An 18,864-nucleotide genomic window follows, 5' to 3' on the forward strand; every position below is an offset into this window, starting at 1 on the left:
AAAACAACGAACAGCCAGCACGTAGCCAAGCACAGTGCAGGGCAAGAGGTTTTGCTGGGGGAAAGCTGCAGAAATGAAGAGCAGCACCAAGCAACGAAAGAGAGGTAGGAGTTAGTAGTAATAAATAACAGGGATGGACTGCCAGTTTCCAGTGTGAAGGGGATACCTACAAAAACTCACTTCAGCTCACCCACCCTTCCTAGGGTATGATTAGCCTGCAGGATTGAATCCAAGCATGCAACCGGATAAGCTAATTGCAAAGGGAGTTGCAGAGCTGATAATAGGACTCTGCATTGCAACAATCTGAACATGAAACCCAGCTGGGTCAAACTTCGGTGACCGTGTAACAAACCATAACCTCAGATACTAATGACTTGTAGAGCAAGACTGCAGCAATCTTATGATTTTCATACAGAGACTTTCATAGAGAAGCATAATGCTCATCATATATCACCCAAGTCTAATAGCTAAGGAGATAAAAGAATAAACTGTAGCATGTATTTATTACTTTTATAAGAATACCTACCCCAAGTGCAGCATCGTTTATAAGTTTAACAAGGATAAATAGCCAGGCTTCTTAAAGCATCACATTAATGAATATGAGAAGGCAATTAGAGAAGTTATGGCTTAATATTTCTTGGCCTTTTACTGTGACAGGTATCCAATGATAATCTTGAGACTACTGAAACAAACGTTTATTGAAATATAACCAGACTGACCCCAAAAGCTACAGTCCTAAATGCCTCAGCCCTAAAAGATGGTTAGTCTTCTAAATTGCTTCATTAGATACGCTATATTACTACACAATAGAAATTAACATTTTCCTTCCCTCCACACAGCCTGGATTTTGGAGTGTTTGCTGTCTAGAATGATATTCCTAAAGAACATTTAAAATGAAACACGGAACATGAAATAGCTCTTTAAAAGTCTTGCAATCTCAGAACAAAGCACATTATTGATCTACTGCTAAAAACAACATTAATATTAGTTTAAAAACAAAATCACAGAAAAGGAGGCTTCTTCCAATTCACAGACCTGAAGAGCACTTCAATGAAAATTAATGACAATACAGACTCATTAACATGGATCAGAGGTCTTACCCTGGTAACTTTTCACTAGTGTCATCTTGTTGTAGTCTTCTGATAAGATGAATTCCTGAAGGAAGAGAAAAACACAAAACAGAGAAACAGTGCTTAGCTATGTGAAGTGTTTGGGAATGTTTTCACTTGAATTTGTTACCAATGTAAGCTCTCCCTTTGCAGCCACAGTACTATCTACACTTTTGCTAATATGGGATAACTCAATCTAAAAGAACCCCCACAAGTTATTTCAGCTTTTAAAACTGCCTAAGAAAGCTTCATGAGTACTTCTGAACAGAAAGGTGGAGATAAGGGAGGAACTAATGAAAAGAAGTTCTAAAAGCTGCCCAAAGTGGCTGGCACAGACCAAACACCCCCTGGTTTAGGATTACTTGGGCAGACATCTCTATGTGCATCCAGCTATAAATGCATGTGTGTGCACATGTGCATGCACACCCCAACTCGTACACATAGGATAATTAATTTTAATTTGTGTGAGTGCCCCCTGAAGTTGCTCATTTCAAACTACAGTGCCACAATGCAACCCCTGCAACGTCACTCTGGAGGAAAAACCCAGGCAAAGGGTAGGCTCAGCAGCACCACCACATGAAATTAGCTTTCAAACCACTCTCAGGTATCTGTGTGCACACACCACGTACTCAGAGAAACACAAGAAAAAACAAGGAGCTTGAAAACACATCGTATTAATTATTTATAAACAATCTTTACAGAAACTCTCCAGGCTAATCTCCCTAGGGGACAGAAGTAAAACCTAATTTGTTTAATCTAGAAAGAGAGTGAAAACAAGAGGAACGTCATTAAACATAAGATAAACTGAATTTTAAAGCACACAATTGTGAAATATTCATGTATAATAAGCACTGCCAAAAGCACTGTGCAGCAGACAGGTAGAGAGGACTGGGCTTCATGAGCCTACAGACTATTATCATAGCAAACCAAATGCTTCGTGCAGAAAGAAGACGTACTAACCACTGAAAAGCTGATATTTACCCACATTTCCTAAACTGGAGCAAAGACGGTTGCTCTGTGCTTCCTGTGGGGTCGCTAGGTGATTAGCATGGCCTTCCAGCACCAGGATTACCCCTAACACATCATACCTAATGCTTGGCTTCAACGTGGAGAGGCCACCATAGCCGTCTCTTGAAAAGCTACAGAGCCCAGCTTCCAGGAAAACAACTGTGAGTGGGCTGAGGCATTTATGTATTTTGCTGTTACTAGGTTTCTGCTTGTAAATTAGTTATAAATATGTTCTCTTGAATTGTGCTATTTCATCTTCCCCTCCTTTATTCTGATCTCCCTCCCTTCAGCTTTCCCCCGGCAGCCGAGGCCTACACCGGGGAGCGTTATTTAAACAGCAGCAACAAATCACTTAGGGCAGCTGGCTTTGTATACCAGGGTCACCTTAACTCGACGAACTACAGAGCGTTAAAAATCTGCTGCACCTCCCTGCCTCCTTCTGGGGGAAGTGGTTTCCATTAACCACCGCCTGCAGAATGTTAAAGCCACCACATGAAATGCTTCGCTACAAAGCCCGACTGAAGCAACATGCTTTGCTATGAACACTAACTGTCTGCTGTCGTCGCCCCTAAAAACAACAGCTTTAATTGCTGCAGCGTGTGGTGGGAGATGATGTCTGCCTTCCCCACCGATGTGCCTGGCCTGGTACTGCCCCCAGATTTCACTGTGGTGACGCACGGATGCTGGTGACCAGGGCGTCAGAGGAGAGGAAGAACGTGGTTTGCTTTCTCACTATATTTTGGCATTTTGCCGTTGACAAACTTGATGTGGCCAGTCTGTTCAGCTACCTGCAGTGGGAGACTGAAAAAGGCATTTGAAACTCTCCGTTGTAATGCACTGAATCAAAACACAACTGCAATTCATAATGTTTACCCCGATATTGACTACCTATGTCTGCTGTAATGCCAACCACAGTTCCATACGACTGATGCACCACGCCTTACAAACAGATGGACACAGACCCAGTAACATGAATATTGGATATCATGTGTCGACCCCCAAAGACTCCTTGCTTCTCCTTTTCTCCCCTGAAAGCACACGTTACTCTGAGAGGCATCTCCTTGGCTTTTCATTTGCTAATCTTCCTCCATTTCTTTTCCTTCTTGCTCCCCTGTACGCTGTCACATGCTCCTCCACTGCCCTCCTTCCCCTATCCCTCTCAAGGCCGAATGCTTTAGTTATGTTAACAGGTATTTTAACATGGGGCACCTTGCTCTAGAAATTCATGCCCCGTTGCACATACATTGTTGTCCACACTGCAAAAACACTGACTACATCTTTTTAATGTTAATTATTCCCGTTAAGGTAAACAAAACCCATTCTGGGGTGCATGTTTTTCAGGGTCCTTGTCCATGGGGCTGACTGATGTGACCCAAGGACTGAAGAAGAGCTGTGCCTTTGCAGGGCTGCAGGTGGATATCAAGTGATGTATCACAAAATAGCTCTAGAGACCTCTGCACAGGCAACTGAATCCCTCTGAGAGTCAATAATGTTTATATATTAGCCATGTGTTACCCATTCACAACTGAGTTTCCACCCCCGGGAATTTACAGCCTGTGCTCTGATAGATGCTGCCATTTCGACAGCACCGTGTGGATCTCCTTAGAGGTTTGACTTCATCCTATTAACACAAGTGACTGACAGCGCTCTCACCACGTCTGCCAGGGAACTGGCTTCATAAACGGAGGAGAACGAAGACCCTTAAATCTGCTGCCAGAGCCCATGTCTACAACTGTCACAAAGAAAGCTCTGAAAAACGATTACAGCGTTTTCACTTTATAAAGCGCAAAGAGTGGAAGGGGATAGAAGCTATCATGTAGTTTTCTTGAGGGAAAAAATACAAAACTTCCCACTGTGGCAGAGGTGCACACCAGCAGACAGAGCCTAGCTATTCAAGTGCTGTTTACAGCCAAACCTGTGGACACCTGCAAGATCAAATGATGTGGATAGTGAATCTATCTTAAGTGCCACCCCCAAGGGATAATTCTGAGGGGGCTGCTCTGATGCCCTGTTTCCTTGTGGCCCTTCTCAAATCATGTAATAGCTTCAGTTGGACACGTGCAGGGCCAGAAAGATCATTGTCATTCAGCTTCAGCTATTTAAAAACTAAATGCCTCAGTTAAATCTTCCCAGAAATAGGGAGGGAGATTTATGCCATTCTAAGACAGTTTCAAGGGTAAATAATACGGGTATGTCCAAGGGCAATTCACCTCTCTCTACCAGTGGCAGAGCCTAGTGATCGACTTTGTCTAGGAAGCCGACTTTTGGATGAAATTAGGTGAGGAGTTACATCATGGCTATGGATGTCTCCTGTTTATTCCAAGCGATAAACCTTTCCTCTGTTGCTTTTCATTGTGATTTCTTGAGGGACTTTGCACCCATTCAAGTGTTTTTCCTCCCATTCAGAGCAAGGAATTTATGAACACTGTAGCATCTTTTGGCTTCCAGAAGGGACCTGAGGCAGTCTCTAAGACATGAAGTAGCAGAAGTGCCATTTCTCCTAAAAAAACAAGGTACATATATATTTATATATATATGTGTATGTATATGAAGATCACAGGAGAGTTTTTGCTTGTTGGTTGGTTTTGCTTTAGGTACCAGTGCTTTTCAAGTAAGATGCTTGACAAACTTTCACTCAAGAGAACAGTACATTGTGCTGCACCAATGTTTGTGCAGCCTTCATGCTGAGAGTTATAAAAGGTTGAAAACAATCTCTTCATCTTTGTAGGAGCAAAAATTGTCACCCTGCTTCACAAGGAAAAGCGGGGCATAAAAGCTCACCTCATGGTGCCAGTGCTGGAACATCTCTCAGACAATAGCAGTGCTGCCCATCCATCTCGAAAGGCCTCATCAACATTGCTGGAGCACCAGAGTTTAACCAAAAGCCATATAACTTTCAAAAGTTTCATGTAAAAGGCAGTTTCACTTTCTTATCCCTATTTACATCTGAAAGTAATATCAGGACTCCCTCTCACTGCAAAAAGATTCATTTGACAGCATGTGAACTATGTTAGCTTATATAGCCCTCACCAGGAGTCCTTTGTTCCTTGTTCTGCCTCCATCACCGCCTTCAGCCCTCCTTATAGCATATTACAGTTGTGGCTTTTCTTACAAGCCTTAGGTTTGCTGCAGAGGGAAACTTTTAATTGCTTGTGGAGCTTTGTGGAGCATATTTTCTGCAAAAGCCTCCACCACACAACTGCCTAAAGCTAGGAGGGACTAAATGAAGCAACACAGACCAGCCCTTCCCTGCCCTATGCACTTGTATCCAGAAGAGGGGAAAAGAAAAATGCAGTATGGCAACAAACACAATCTGCCTTAGATATGGCAGTGTAAGTACCCTAAGTGGCATGTTGTTTTACCATCTGAATATCGCATTCTTTAGTTTTAGAATGGAAAATACTTGACTCCATTCAGACTCTCTGACTCTTCAAAGCAAAATGCCCCAAAGACAAAGGACACATCTCTTCCATCGAGCTGGAGTACTTAAATGCTTTCTTTACTGTCGCATTCACATTCCTCAAAGGCCTGGTAAAAACAAATGTCTCCAGTAGGACTGGAAAATTAAAGCTATTTCAGAGAGTGGGAAGGAGGGAATTTCAGAAGTTCAGGGAATTCTCTGGCAGCTGTCCCACCTCCTAGATACAAATAGGGAAATCTCCTACAGGCACCCAAAATCTCTGGTGCTGAGCCATTAATATTTTTATGGGTCAAAACCTTCACATCTTTGATACAGCTCACAGGCAACAGCTAAAAGGGTCACACATCCATTCCCAAATGCCATCTTGGTTTTAGTGCTGACAGCTGCCTTTATGTCAACCTGCAAACATTCATTCAGTTATAAAGCCCGTAAGGCAGAGACAACAGCAGTAAGAGTCTGAAATGAGGATAAAAGGTTCTTAAACTGAAGGAGGAGTCTATTGATGAGGCATTGGTGAGACCCTCTCTGACCCATGGCTCCCTTCTACAAGGTGACATAGCACTTCACCAACCATTCCACATGAAAAATCCAATGATTAAGATCAACTGCTACTCTCTGTCCCATATCTAAAAGACAGACTCTTGTTTTAATATCCTGTCTCATTTCCATGTACACAGATCTTTCTTAGATGCTAATGAACCAAATCTTTCAGCAACAGCACTGCCAACTCCTATGAAGGAAATGAGATGAAAACAAAATCTGAACCCTGAAATTTAGAAGAGCAGCTAAATATGGAGCAGAAAACCACCTTCTGCCTCTCAGAAGATGATTTTTCCTCTCTTAATTGCTGCTTTCAGGAAACTTTGGTATGACATGATTAACAAGGCACTCATTTAATAAAACAACAGCTGTTTTCTGTTGTTGCATTTTTTTTAAGATATATGCAAATTAGGACAGTTTGTTTAGTTGCCTAATAAATATTGCAAACTTATTGCAAACTCCACTCATTCTCTATGTGAGGGTTGGAGCAAAGTTTGCAATAATCTACCGTTTTCCACACTGCAGCTTCAGTTCCACTAGCAGTAAAAATTATCTTTCCCAAACACTAGCAAAAATATCCTCACCACAGCACACATGGGAAGCATTTCAACTAGAAATCTTTGTATGTACTTACTGAGATTGTACCATTGTCTAGACCTATGGACAGCCTTCTGGTTTCCGGGTTAAAAGACATGCATGAACATGGAGCTGAAAAAAATGAACATGATGATGAAGTTAACAAAACTGCGACTCTCAATTTCTTGAAGTTCTGGAAAGCCTAAAAGTAGCTAGCATGCTTCATGATGCTTCATCATTTTGCCCCCTTCTAATAGACAAGCATTTAAAAAAAAAACAGTGTTCGTGCAATTCAATCAGTCCTATCCTATTAGGACATGGAATAACTACTATTTCTTGCTCCAGCTCTTTCATTTTTCCTTACTAAAGTTATCTGAAAGCAGTCATGAGGTATGTCATACAAGAACAGTGCTGATGTCTTGATATAAGCAGTACCTGACATTCCTGTATGAATCTTACAGTTACTTAGTTGAATAATTTAGGTAGGTAATTTGTTATTGTTGGTTTTGTTTTACTCTGCTAACAATAAAAGAAAGCACTGTAGTATGTCAGAGGCTCACATCCTATACCTGTGGTAAGAAAGTTGACTTGAATCAATGTTAACAGAAATCAGCTATCAGCCAATATCTGATATGGAGTATGAGTCCCGCTGCCCCCTACTCTAGTTTCACCACAAACACTATTACAGTAGCACGTGCTATGGCCAAGACTATTGAAAATTAGCCATTATTTCTTACATCAATACTACTCTAATAAACATTCAGATACGCTCTTAAATTGCACATAAATCAGTCAGTCCCTCGAGGACCTGGAAAGGTATGTATCAAGGGTAAAACAGACTTTTCTTGTAAAAACCCAAGAGCTATGCTTGGCTTAATTGAGAAACCGTGAAGCTGCTTTCAGAAGGCAGGGATTGTTTTCACTGCTCACCACAACATGCAGCTGGGGGTCCTGCTGTCCCAACAAAACCTTCAGTAATCATTTTTCAGCATCAGTTGCCACAGGTAGCTAGGGGCAGGCATTCTTGCCCTTTCTGTAGTGATAAGAATGTTTTCTAAACTGTATTCTTGTGATAAATATAGAGTACAGTCAGGTGTGCTTTTAGTTCTGCTCCCTGCACCCCTTGTTTTCTATTCTCCATGATGATGACTTGCAGTGCTTCAGTTACTAACAAGTTTGGAGTTCTTTCTTCCACAGTAAGCTGTACTTGGTATATTCTCCATTTGAGCAATGTCTCACCTAGTATTAAACACTTCATAAATCAGCTGTTCATCCTCATTAGTTGACCACAGAGCTGTATCAAGAAGAGGACAGTCTATGTTGACTCTTTAAAAAATAATAAAATATATATATATAATCTTCTACTTTCATTATTGTCCCCCTTCTGTCCCCCTTGCACATTTCCTAAAGGACAACTAACTGCAAGCAGAAAGCCTACCAGATTCACATCCAGACTGACTGAATTAAACCAAAGAAAAAGCTTCAATTCAAGGAAATTGCCGGGATGGAAACAGTATATTACGGCTACTAACAGTGATGAAATTGCTCCTTTCTTTACCCCTTCCTCAGAAAAGGCGAACCCAAAGCCTCCCTTCAGATGGGGGTGCATTACAGTTATATATTCAGACTTCTAGGGTAGTAGAGAATTAGAAAGGTGCAGAAAAAGCTGAGAGAGACAAAGCAATTCTGAGCAGAGTAAACATCAAATCCTTTTAAAAGGCACTTTATGCCAGAAGAGGCATATTCTACATTCCAGCTTTAAAATGCCAGACGTTGCGCATACATTGAAAGAACTGTTAGTAACTCTGAAGATGATAAACACTTCACAAAGAAAAAGTCTCAGGTAAATTAAGCCATTTCAAGTATGCTTTTTTCCAAACAGCCTGAAACACTTCAGATACAAAAAGTGCAAGCAACTGCTTGAGACAGGCTGCTAAAAAAAAGTCACTTCTGAGTTCCAAACCCACGTGCACATAGTCACAACAGCGTAAAGAGATTTTGCTGTAATCGTTTTCCTAAGGGAATTCCTCAGTAATATTTACTCTTCGAAAAATTAACATGTCAGCACTCAGCTTATGTCCACACTAGCTGCACTAATGTGGTTAAAGTGATCCCAGTTGTGACCACACTGCAGCAGCTTATGCTTTAGATGAAAATTAGACAATGCCATTCAGATACTTTAGCATGTAGGTTCATTAAAAGGAGGGGTAAAAATGTAAAAAACCCTAAGCTTCCAAGATGTTTAAGAGCCTTTCAAAATAATAACCATGGAACATAATAGCACTTTGAAGGCTCTTGACTTTAATGCCTAGCTGATTTGGATTTCAGACCAGAAAAAGATTGATCTGAACTATGACAGAGGATGGGTGGGATATGCCTGACACAGAGGTCTGGCTGTATTCTTTACCTTAAATACAAATTCAGACTGACGCTGCGATTTTTGCCTTTGGAAACTGAATTATGCAGGGAAAAGAAAAAAAAAAATATGTCCTTCATGCACTCAACAGTGCGTCACCTCAATCAGAGGCTGACAGAAGTAGAAGAGAAATAAACTCTGTATCTGCAGTTTCAGGGACACCTCATGAAGTGCCAGAAGTGGCATGGTTTAAGGAGCACATTTTGCTTTGCACAGTTTTTGACCTTCCTCTTCAAAACAAAGTGTTAACTATAAAAACCATCGTAAGCCAGACATCATAAGTCATTATCTGACTCAAACCCTGGGTACTCTTCTGTCCCTCAATAAAACCTTCAGTCAGTTCTGCACCTGAGAGAGTTTTTTGTCTAGTTTGGGTCTTTCTGTGTGTTTTATTTTTATGCAAAGCTTACATCTGCAGACTACAATGCTCTTTCGTAATTTTGTGAAAAGCAATGTGTTTTTTTTCCTCCTGTACAGATACCACCCAAAAACATAAAGGTTACACATATATCCATGAGGAGGATTAACTTGCTCATCAGAGGTCCATTGTTAATACAGATGTTGAGACAACTCCGACATGAAGGAGAAGATTAGTCAGACTTCCAGTTCAGCTAGTTTGCCATACTGATACTATTCAGTGTGTATTTTTAAATAGGGGTTCTGCCTGTGGTCGTTTTTGAAAGCAGACCGAGTTCAACCAGTGGTTCAGCATGGCTGAATACAACCCACTCTGGCCACCAGCCTCCGTGACCATGCTCTGTGCAGTGCTCCAAAAAGGCTTCTTGGTGCTCGACACTGCCGTGACACTGGCTGAGAAAGCCAGCAAAAGACCACAGAAACTATATCCACCACAGGATGTTTCCATTACCCCTTCTCTTTGTAAAGGCTTGGCTGTGCAGTGATCTGGTTTGAACACCCACAGCTCTCTCTAGGCAGTCTAGGTGGGACCGCCACTCTCACAGCTTGCCAAACAGCACAAAGGCACCACGATGGCCACTATTTTTTCTTCCATAGAGAACCTCTGGGCAGGTTTGTTCTCTAGACAACAAAAACCAATGTGAACCTAAAGCGGAGGACCATCAAAAAGGTGATCCATGCAGAAACAATCAAAACAATCATTACCAGTCAAGCGGAAACTTGTGCAGAGGCTGACTTGGAGCCCTTGCTATGATTTCCAAGCTTAAAACCATGACTGATAACAATGTAAGTGATGTTGTTCCAGTCTTTAATTATACCTGATCATTCTTGAAACCGGTGAATAATTCAGCATAACTTAAATGTCTCATGATTCAAAAATTTACCAGCCTTAATTGAAGGAACAGTGTCAGGTGTTCAAATTCATGAAGGAGCTTTAAAACAGCCCCCTTTGAGTGGGTCTGAATCTACTCAATCTTTTCCAACGTAGCTGTTATTACTGGCAGTAATGCAGCCTCTCTAAGAGCAGAGGAAAAGCTAACAAGATTTTAAAATGCAAGCACATGCAAAAACACCACATGGAAAAAGAGAAGCATCAATGCCTAACTGTGAGAAGAACCATTTCATAACTATTTGACAGAGGTCCACAAACTGCCACATCATTAGTTGCCTTCCAATACCTTTTTGAGTAAAATCTTGAACGGAAAATATTTTGAGGCTTCAAATATTCTTATGAGTTTGCCCATCCCCAAAGGAAAGAGACCTTCCTCTCCATTTACCAAATGAGCAGGCAGGCAAACATCAGGGCTGCTCTACAGTCCCAAGCTGCTGCTGGGTTACTAAAACTGTTTAACATTTATAGCTATTAAGTATTTTATGCATTATGGAGACAGGTGCCCTTTTCCAAATCTAGCCATGTGAGCTTAAAATACTACCTTCTCCAGACAGCATACCTCAATGGGATTGATAAATGCTCCTTGATCAGTTTGATTTAAGGTCAGTTTCATTAGCTTTCTAAAGATGGGCTAACCCAGCCCATTTGAAGGCAAGGGAGGAATATTAGCATACTCCTGCTGCTGGTGACCTGAGGAGTTATACCCCTGCACTCAATCCAGGTTATGACAAGGCAGTACTTTCTTCAGCTGCCTCCTGGAAAAATGGACATTGATCTGCAGTTTCTTTTAAAGCATGAGCACTCTCTTTGGGAGAGGAGGCCTACAGCAGATGATACTGAAAGGATCCATCAGGGAGACTTGTTTTTTCCACGTCTAATTGCAGGGGTAAAATGATTCTGCTCCTCCACTGGAAAATCTGCCTAGTATGCCCTCTATCATATTAGCTACTGCAGGATATTAAGTTCTTATCAAATAAAACCATTTACCATTGCACTCTAATGGACTGAGCACATGAAATAGGAAGGGCAGAGTGATTTATACTGGTGACTTACAAAGCTTTATGGACTCCATTAGAGGCAGAATGCAAGCCTACCTTTTGAGCTCCCACATTTGTTGATCTGTGTCTGCATTACATGCTCATCCCTTGCTAGCATATTTGTGTTCTTTCGCTGCTGTAATCCCTGATGTCTCTTGGGAGCATTAGCATACAACTTGGTAAAGCTTCGCAGAAACCAAGGGGACTGTTGAAGCATTGAATTTAACATGGATTGGTAAGCTTGCAAATGGTCATAAACATTAAGCTTCATCAAAATCAGAAGAGACATTGTGTAAATACACAGTAGATAATGAATGCTTCCTTATACTTACATGGCATCGCGTGGTATATGCTGGGCCAGTACTGCCCGCTGTCCCTCTTCAGCCAGACACGAACAGTTCTACGAAAGAACAAACACAACACACGTGAAGAAGAATGGAAAACTATGAAAGAAAACAAAGTGGCGGTGATGAACGTGGAAGACCATCTTCAAAACTGAATTATTTCACTGAGAAGAACAATAAATGCAGGAACTCCTACAGCAGGCCTACATGTCAAGCTCGGATGGTGATGAGGGTAGCCGGTTCCTTGGCATGATGCAGTACTAAGCTGAACGCCTCGTAACAGTTGGCTGCCTGGCAGCCCTCCTCGCCTCCTCCATCAGTACAGAGTTACTGAAGTGCTCCAGCCTCTCCGCAAACACATCAGTGGTTTTCCTTAGCTAGAAAACTTTCCCAGTCTTTAGGTTTCTCATATTCGTATCGTATTTGAAGCTCCCTGGCACTCAATCAGCACGCCCTTCGCACAGCTGAGACGCTTGTTAGTTGTTTCCTGAACCCAGGACTGAACTGATGTACCGTCCAGGTCATTAAAGATTTATTATTTCAGCTCTCTGTATCATTTACTTCGTCTGACCCAACCTAAAACTTCTTTCTTAACGAGACTCTCTCAAACTTCAGCTAATTTCATCAAAACGTGAGTACTAATGGTGTCAGTAGTTAAAGCAGCTGGCACACAGTCCCTAGCTAATCTCCGTAGTCATCTCCTGCTAGTTGCTGCTCATCTCACTGCCATCTATATTTCTGCCAACTTTTACCTGCCTTACTGCTCTTCAAATCCTTATTTTCACTAATTTTAACTAGTGATTGCTCCATCTAAACCCATATTCCATGTTTACTGATTTACACTAAATGTGTTAACCTTATCTAGACAACTTAGTTATCCAAGACAGCATAAAGTGTAGTGTTAACACAATGCATTTTAATCCATGCCTGTTTATTTTTTCTACCAAAGTTAGGATACAACAATAGATACAAGAGGGATCTACAAAACTATTGTTAAATATAAGCCTTATTCTCCAGCAGCAAATCTATAACTTGCACTCAATAGTATTAAAAAGATAAATACATCAATCAAGAATGGCTCTTTCCAGGTATTGAAACACATGGAAATAGGGGGTTATGGAGAGGACTACATTGCTATTCCTACCGTTATCTTTTTCCCCTGGAAAAACAGATTCCATCCCTTTTTACCCAGTAAAAGTTTAGAGCAATACGTTAATATAATTTAATATAAATCGATCTGAAATGTTATGTGTACAAATCACGTCTGAACAGAGATACCACATGATAAAATAATGCAATTCAAAAACTGGTTATTTGCCCTGTCAACAAATTAGTGTGCAAATTTCAAGTTCAGGGCTACATTGCTCTCTTTTCCTGGATAACATATATCCCAAATCAGTTTTCTCTTCATCGTGCCCTGAATCCAAACTGATTTTTGAGCAGATAATTCAGCGACCTGCATATCTGGCCACCATGCAAGCTGTATCATTCTAAAAATGTCTTGTGTGTAGCTGAATTCACTGTGGGAACGAACATGGATGCACAAAAAAAATAATGGGATGAATCGTGGGGAACTGATTTGAAGCTGCCTTGAGGAAATGCACTGATACCCTGTGAGACCAGCATTTCTCAGCCATCCCAATCCATACATTCAGTGCCACTGGTTTCCAAAATCCCAGGCTTAGAGAAGGTCACCTCTCCTTTCCAAGTTAAGGTTCTGGCAATTAATAAATCTAGGGAGGTATGACATATTAGACATTATTCAACTTGTTAAAAAAAAAAAAAAAGATGGTAGGAGAAATAAAAATCAAATTTATTTACAAAAATAGCAATAATTTGGAGGTTTTGGTGGTTGTGTTCTTGTTTTTGAAACTGTACCCACTGCAGACTTACTGTTTAATTTGACAATCATGACACAATTAAGACTGTTAACCCAGTTATACTGAAACAAAAATATTCTCTGCCTACATTAAAAAAATGCAATAACTGGTGGTGGTTCCTTGTTAAGAGAGAAACTACTTTTACTAGCGTATGCCTCTTCTGCAGGCACATAGTAAATTCATTTCATTACATAGTCAAATGTATCTCTATTCAGTGACTGCTCATATAAAATGAGCAAAAATATTATAAGAACAAAGAGTATGAAAAGATGTTATCTTCCTCTAAGGTGTCTGAAAGGGAACGTAATCAGCAAGTCAGCTCATGTAATTCATTACAGAAATGCTCATCTTCCCAGCAAATTGTTTTAAATAAAGAAAAACAAAAGGTCTTGTAAACAATTTATTTTTTAAATTAAGGATGATTACTATGCATAGCTTTAAAACAACTATTTAAAAGTTATGTTAAGCATTATAACAGACTTCTAATGTCTACGTATAAGCAGATAGAAAAATACAAAAATCCTCACATCAGAAAATGATGAAGCATGACTTTCTTCTCTTAGATGACTGGATTAGGTAAAGACTTGTATTGAAAGAAGGAAAACTGACCTCGGTTCATTAATCTTTTTTGGGTAATGGACATTTTTCTAAAAGTAGACTAAGGCTGAAGAACAAACGGCACCAACAGCTGAACCTAGAAGAAGCCCTAAGAAGGGAGCATCTTTTTCAGCTCAAGTTCTGCACATTTTTGTGTACCTCTTGATACAATACTACCCACTAGATGTGAAAGCCTGATCTTTTGAAGCTTCTGAAGAATGCAAAGAAAAAATGTGTGAACAAAAACATCCTTTTTTATGGACATATAGAAGGAAGAGTACTTGCTAGCTGCATGGTTATTGGACTGCAACCCAGCACCCACCCAGGTCAGGATCCATCCTTCAACTGCTCTGGAGTGATTCAATTGGCATCACCATGGAAATGAATTGCCCCTTCATTTTGTTGCCAGTGAATTGGCTTGGAAAGATTTTTTGAACCTGTCAAATCAATGGATACTCTTCCGCTGCTTTTATAAAAAAGATGATTTATTTTTAAATGAGACAGGCTGTGTAGAAGTAATCCTACCAGGCAAAATACAGGTTTAGTCTTCGTATATTAATGGCATGTGAAAAATGCATATTTTAAAAATTATTTTTAGTCTGTTATACTTGAGAGCAGGTGTCTCGAGTCCAGGTTACTGTGGTGGTACCAGCAGGTCTCAAATGCAGGGCTAGGCTGTGCAGGAGGTGGGCTTCACCTGCTTGGTGCTAGCCACGGTGCTGCTGAGGAGGTGCTTACATCTACAGCAACATGCACACCTCTGCGTAGGAGCTCTGAGCTTCATCACCTACAGAAACTGATTCAATTTCTTGTATGTACCCAGTTCTACCATTACCTAGAGGAACAAGGTATCCTGTCCTCTCCAGTTCTCCAGAATACCTGCAGAAACACTGGCTCCAGCCACATAGATACATGCTGTGGGTACAGAAATGTAGGGTATTGGTTTTATTTAACAGATCCCACCTCTCTTCGTGAACGTTTTCCTTCCTTGCTCCTGCCTTTTTTAAAGGTCTGTGTTCACGGAGATGCATGCTGTGATGCACCACTGCCTTCCTGCCCCAGGGACACGCTGGCTGCCAGCTGTGCAAAAGAGCAGGGGCAGCCCTCACCACATACAATTTACTGTAGTATTTGTAGGTATTCCTGGGCCTCAGGAAGGTGTTTTGAATAGCATTTTAACATACCCTTCAGCATTGTTTATAGATTAGATCGGATATATATGTATTTTCAAACCCCCTGTCTTACTAAAGGGCTGAGAAAGGAGGGGTAAGCATCAGACCCAGCAGAAGGTATGAACTGAGCTATACTCGTGAGTGCCTAGCAGAGAAATTTCAACCTGTCACCTTCTAAAGCATCGGGCTCATTCAGAGATCAAAGCCTGCCCTCTTGCTGCTCTTTGGAAAGGGAGGGAGGTCATCGGTGTTAATGACATTACATGGTTAAAAATAAAGGCATCCCCTTCTGCCAGCTGTCCTAACCCCAGAGCTGGTTTAACCCACTTACAGACCAGTTTGCAAACAGGGAAAGGATCCAGTCTGGAGAATTCTTTAAAAGTTGTAGCTAGATATTTAAATGGCATATTTAACTGGATATTTAACTGATTCCCACCATCAGTCTTTTAAGTTTTCTTTAGCGTTGAAACAAAAAAATAAAAAATACTACCTGTTCCTAGATATCCAATAATAGATAATTTAGGAGTATTCAAAAGCCACAACCCTGGAAAAAAAAATGGACTGGAAACAGCAAAAGCTTTATCTGCTGTCATTAAATAAACATGACAACAGTAGTATGTAAAAATCCAAGCCCAGCACTGACAGTTTTACTGCCTTTAACAGACAGACGTTGTCATTAGAAGCAAGATAAAGAAAAATATTTAACCACTGCACTAAAGATCCCACAGCATTATAATCCTCTCCCCCGGCCCTCCCAACTTCTCCAGGGGCTTTTGTGGGCGTGAGATGTGAAGAGCTTCTGGCTCCTGTCAGTTGACGATACGAGCCACTACTGGGGTTTTCGGCAACAATAAGGAGACCTTTCATGTCTAGTGGCAGCTCATGGACCAGTGCCAGCCACCAGGACCAGTGACAGTTTCGTTTCTGATAGTTTTTGCAAGTAAATATGTGAAACCAAAAGCCAAAACCAGACCCGATTTCCAAAGCAGCCTGTGCTTCAGGGAAAACAGAAAGAATTTTACTAGCTGAGAGCCAAAACCTCAGGCACCAGGAGAAGTTTATCTTATAGATCCTCAATCCTCTGTCTTTCTGGAAGCAAAACAAGCCCTACAAACCCCCCCGCAACACTTCCACCACCATCCCAGGGAAGCCCATGACTGTCCCTTGCAGGCTCACCCATAGCGGTCCCCACAGAGACCACCACACAACTCTGCTGGATGCTTCTGCAGGAACCATAAACACTGGGGCACATTTCAGGCTTCACCTCATTTTCACTGGTTTTGTTGAACAAAGCTGTAGGAGGGGTACGACCTGGGCCACCTCCCAGCAGCCAACCCCTTGAACATCCTCCTGGTGTATCCGAAATCCCACCACCATTGCCACCAGTCCATCAATCCCCGTGCACAAAGCTGTTCTCTGCACCACAGACACACAACCACTGCTGGGGAGCCAAAGCCAGCTGTGCACAGTCCTAGAGGTGAAGAGCATGGCGAGCACACCAAAACCCACAAAAAGAGCTGGATCTGTTAGAAGGTAGCACAGGCACCAGCTCTGCCAGGGAAAGCAATCTGATGACTCCTTCAGTGTTCGAGCACACAGCGAATCCCACCCACTGATGTAAAACCCCACTGCTCCAATTTTCATCCATGCCCAGGCTATCAGAGAAACTTTTAGGGCCACAAGGATGATAGGGGGCCTGGAGCATCTTCCCTGTGAGGAAAGGCTGAGAGACCTGGGGCTGTTCAGCCTTGAAAAGAGAAGACCAAGAGGGGATCTTATCAATGCCTACAAATATCTTTAGTGTGGGAGACAGAGGGATTTGGCCAGCCTCTTTTCAGTGGTCTGTGGGACAGGACAAGGGGCAATGGCCACAAAAATGGAGCCCAGGAAGTTCCGCACCAACATGTGGAAGAACTTCTTCATGGTGAGGGTGACGGATCACTGGGACAGGCTGCCCAGGGAGGTTGTGGGGTCTCCTTCTCTGGAGATATTCAAGGCCCGTCTGGACGCCTACCTGGGCAGCCTGCTCTAGGGAACCTGCCTTGGCAGGGGGGGTTGGGCCCGATGATCTCTTGAGATCCCTTCCAACACTTACAGTTCTGTGATTTTTAGGTGAAATTTAAATAGCATTATTAGATCTTTACTTTCCTTGCTTTGCCTCCTGTGAATGTCTCCTGCTTCATGCATTCTGAGTAACTAGTGTAGTTTCTTGCCATACCACAGCAAGAGCCTGGATCCCACAAAAACTAACAGACATATGTTTTATGAAACTTTTAATCATGAATAACCTCATTTTGAGCCAACATCTGCTGAGAAGACGGGGAATGAACTACTCAAGAGTTGTGCAAAGTAAGATCAGAGGTTAGTGACCTTGCAAAGCACTTTGCTAGTTCCTCTCTCCTCAGGAGGGAAGCAGCAGAAGAGCCCTGGAATGAAGCTCTGTGCTGAAGTGCACTTGGAAGAAAACTGCAGACTTTAAGGACTGTACATCTACCACCTATCTTCAGAAAAAAACACATTGCACACGACAGCGTGCCAAGCAAGCAAGCAGATGTATCAAAAGGTGGGATTTTTTCACACAATGTTCTGTTTGAAGGGATTCGAGCCATTTTCAAGAACAGCTGCAACTCGCAGTCAGATGACACAACATTTTAACTCGAAGCTTGCTTTTCAAGATATTTCCCCATTTAATTCATGCTGCTGTAAACCAAATGCAAATGCATATTGCATAATAGGGAAAATTTCAGAGTTTTGGCAGGTCATACGCAACCATGGAATTACATATCAAGGAAAAACTTATGACTATCAGTGGTACTTTGACCTAAGAGAAAGAGACACCTCCTTATTTAACACAGCTTGGTTTACAAAGAAGGTTTTTTTTGTTTGTTTGTTATTTTGTGGAAAGCGTCTCCTTCATTTTCTAGTCAATCTCAGGAGAAGTGGCTTTTTATTATCCAGGAAAAAAAATGATAGCAACATGACAGTTTTTCTACTCAGCTGTGAAGCAGTTTCCAGCCATTTCTCAGCTTTCTGGACAACGAGCAGCACAGTTCAGTGATTTTTCCAGTTACTGGAGCATGTATGCCTGGAAGCTGTGTGCGCTCTGCTGTTCAGGCACTGGACCAAAATCAGATTCTGACCGGTTTCCACCGCAGGGAATATGGGCAAGTACAGACTGACCAAAATGGACTCAAAGTCACAACCACAGAGAAATAATATGTTACCTTGAGGTTACCAGCGCAAAGTTCAGGATGCCGAGCTGCCTCAGGTCTTCAGCAGCTCCACAGCAGCTCTGTAAATCACATATCACACGAAGCAGTGCAGTGACTACACCACATTCCTGCATAAATGCTGTGGGGAAACTAATTTTATCTGCAAATGCAGGTAAATGCAGGGTTGAAGTTCTCAGTAAGCATCAGCCTACAGCTTGGGAAACCATTCAGCACAAAGTGTTA

General features: G+C 41.7%; 1 protein-coding gene across 2 annotated transcripts in view; it reads right to left on the minus strand.

Annotated features, from left to right (window-relative positions):
* The window catches only part of WDFY2 (WD repeat and FYVE domain containing 2), a 54,950-nt gene that overhangs the window by 13,048 nt on the left and 23,038 nt on the right, over positions 1–18,864 (minus strand). For both annotated transcript variants that reach the window (XM_068674038.1, XM_068674046.1), the window contains exons 2-4: positions 11,749–11,816; positions 6,713–6,786; positions 1,101–1,155 (exon numbers count right to left, since the gene is read on the minus strand). In XM_068674038.1, the coding sequence (XP_068530139.1) occupies positions 1,101–1,155; positions 6,713–6,786; positions 11,749–11,816 (197 nt within the window). The remainder of the gene's footprint in view (positions 1–1,100; positions 1,156–6,712; positions 6,787–11,748; positions 11,817–18,864) is intronic.

This window comes from Anas acuta, chromosome 1 (genome assembly GCF_963932015.1).
Source record: "Anas acuta chromosome 1, bAnaAcu1.1, whole genome shotgun sequence".
Classification (NCBI taxonomy): domain Eukaryota; kingdom Metazoa; phylum Chordata; class Aves; order Anseriformes; family Anatidae; genus Anas; species Anas acuta.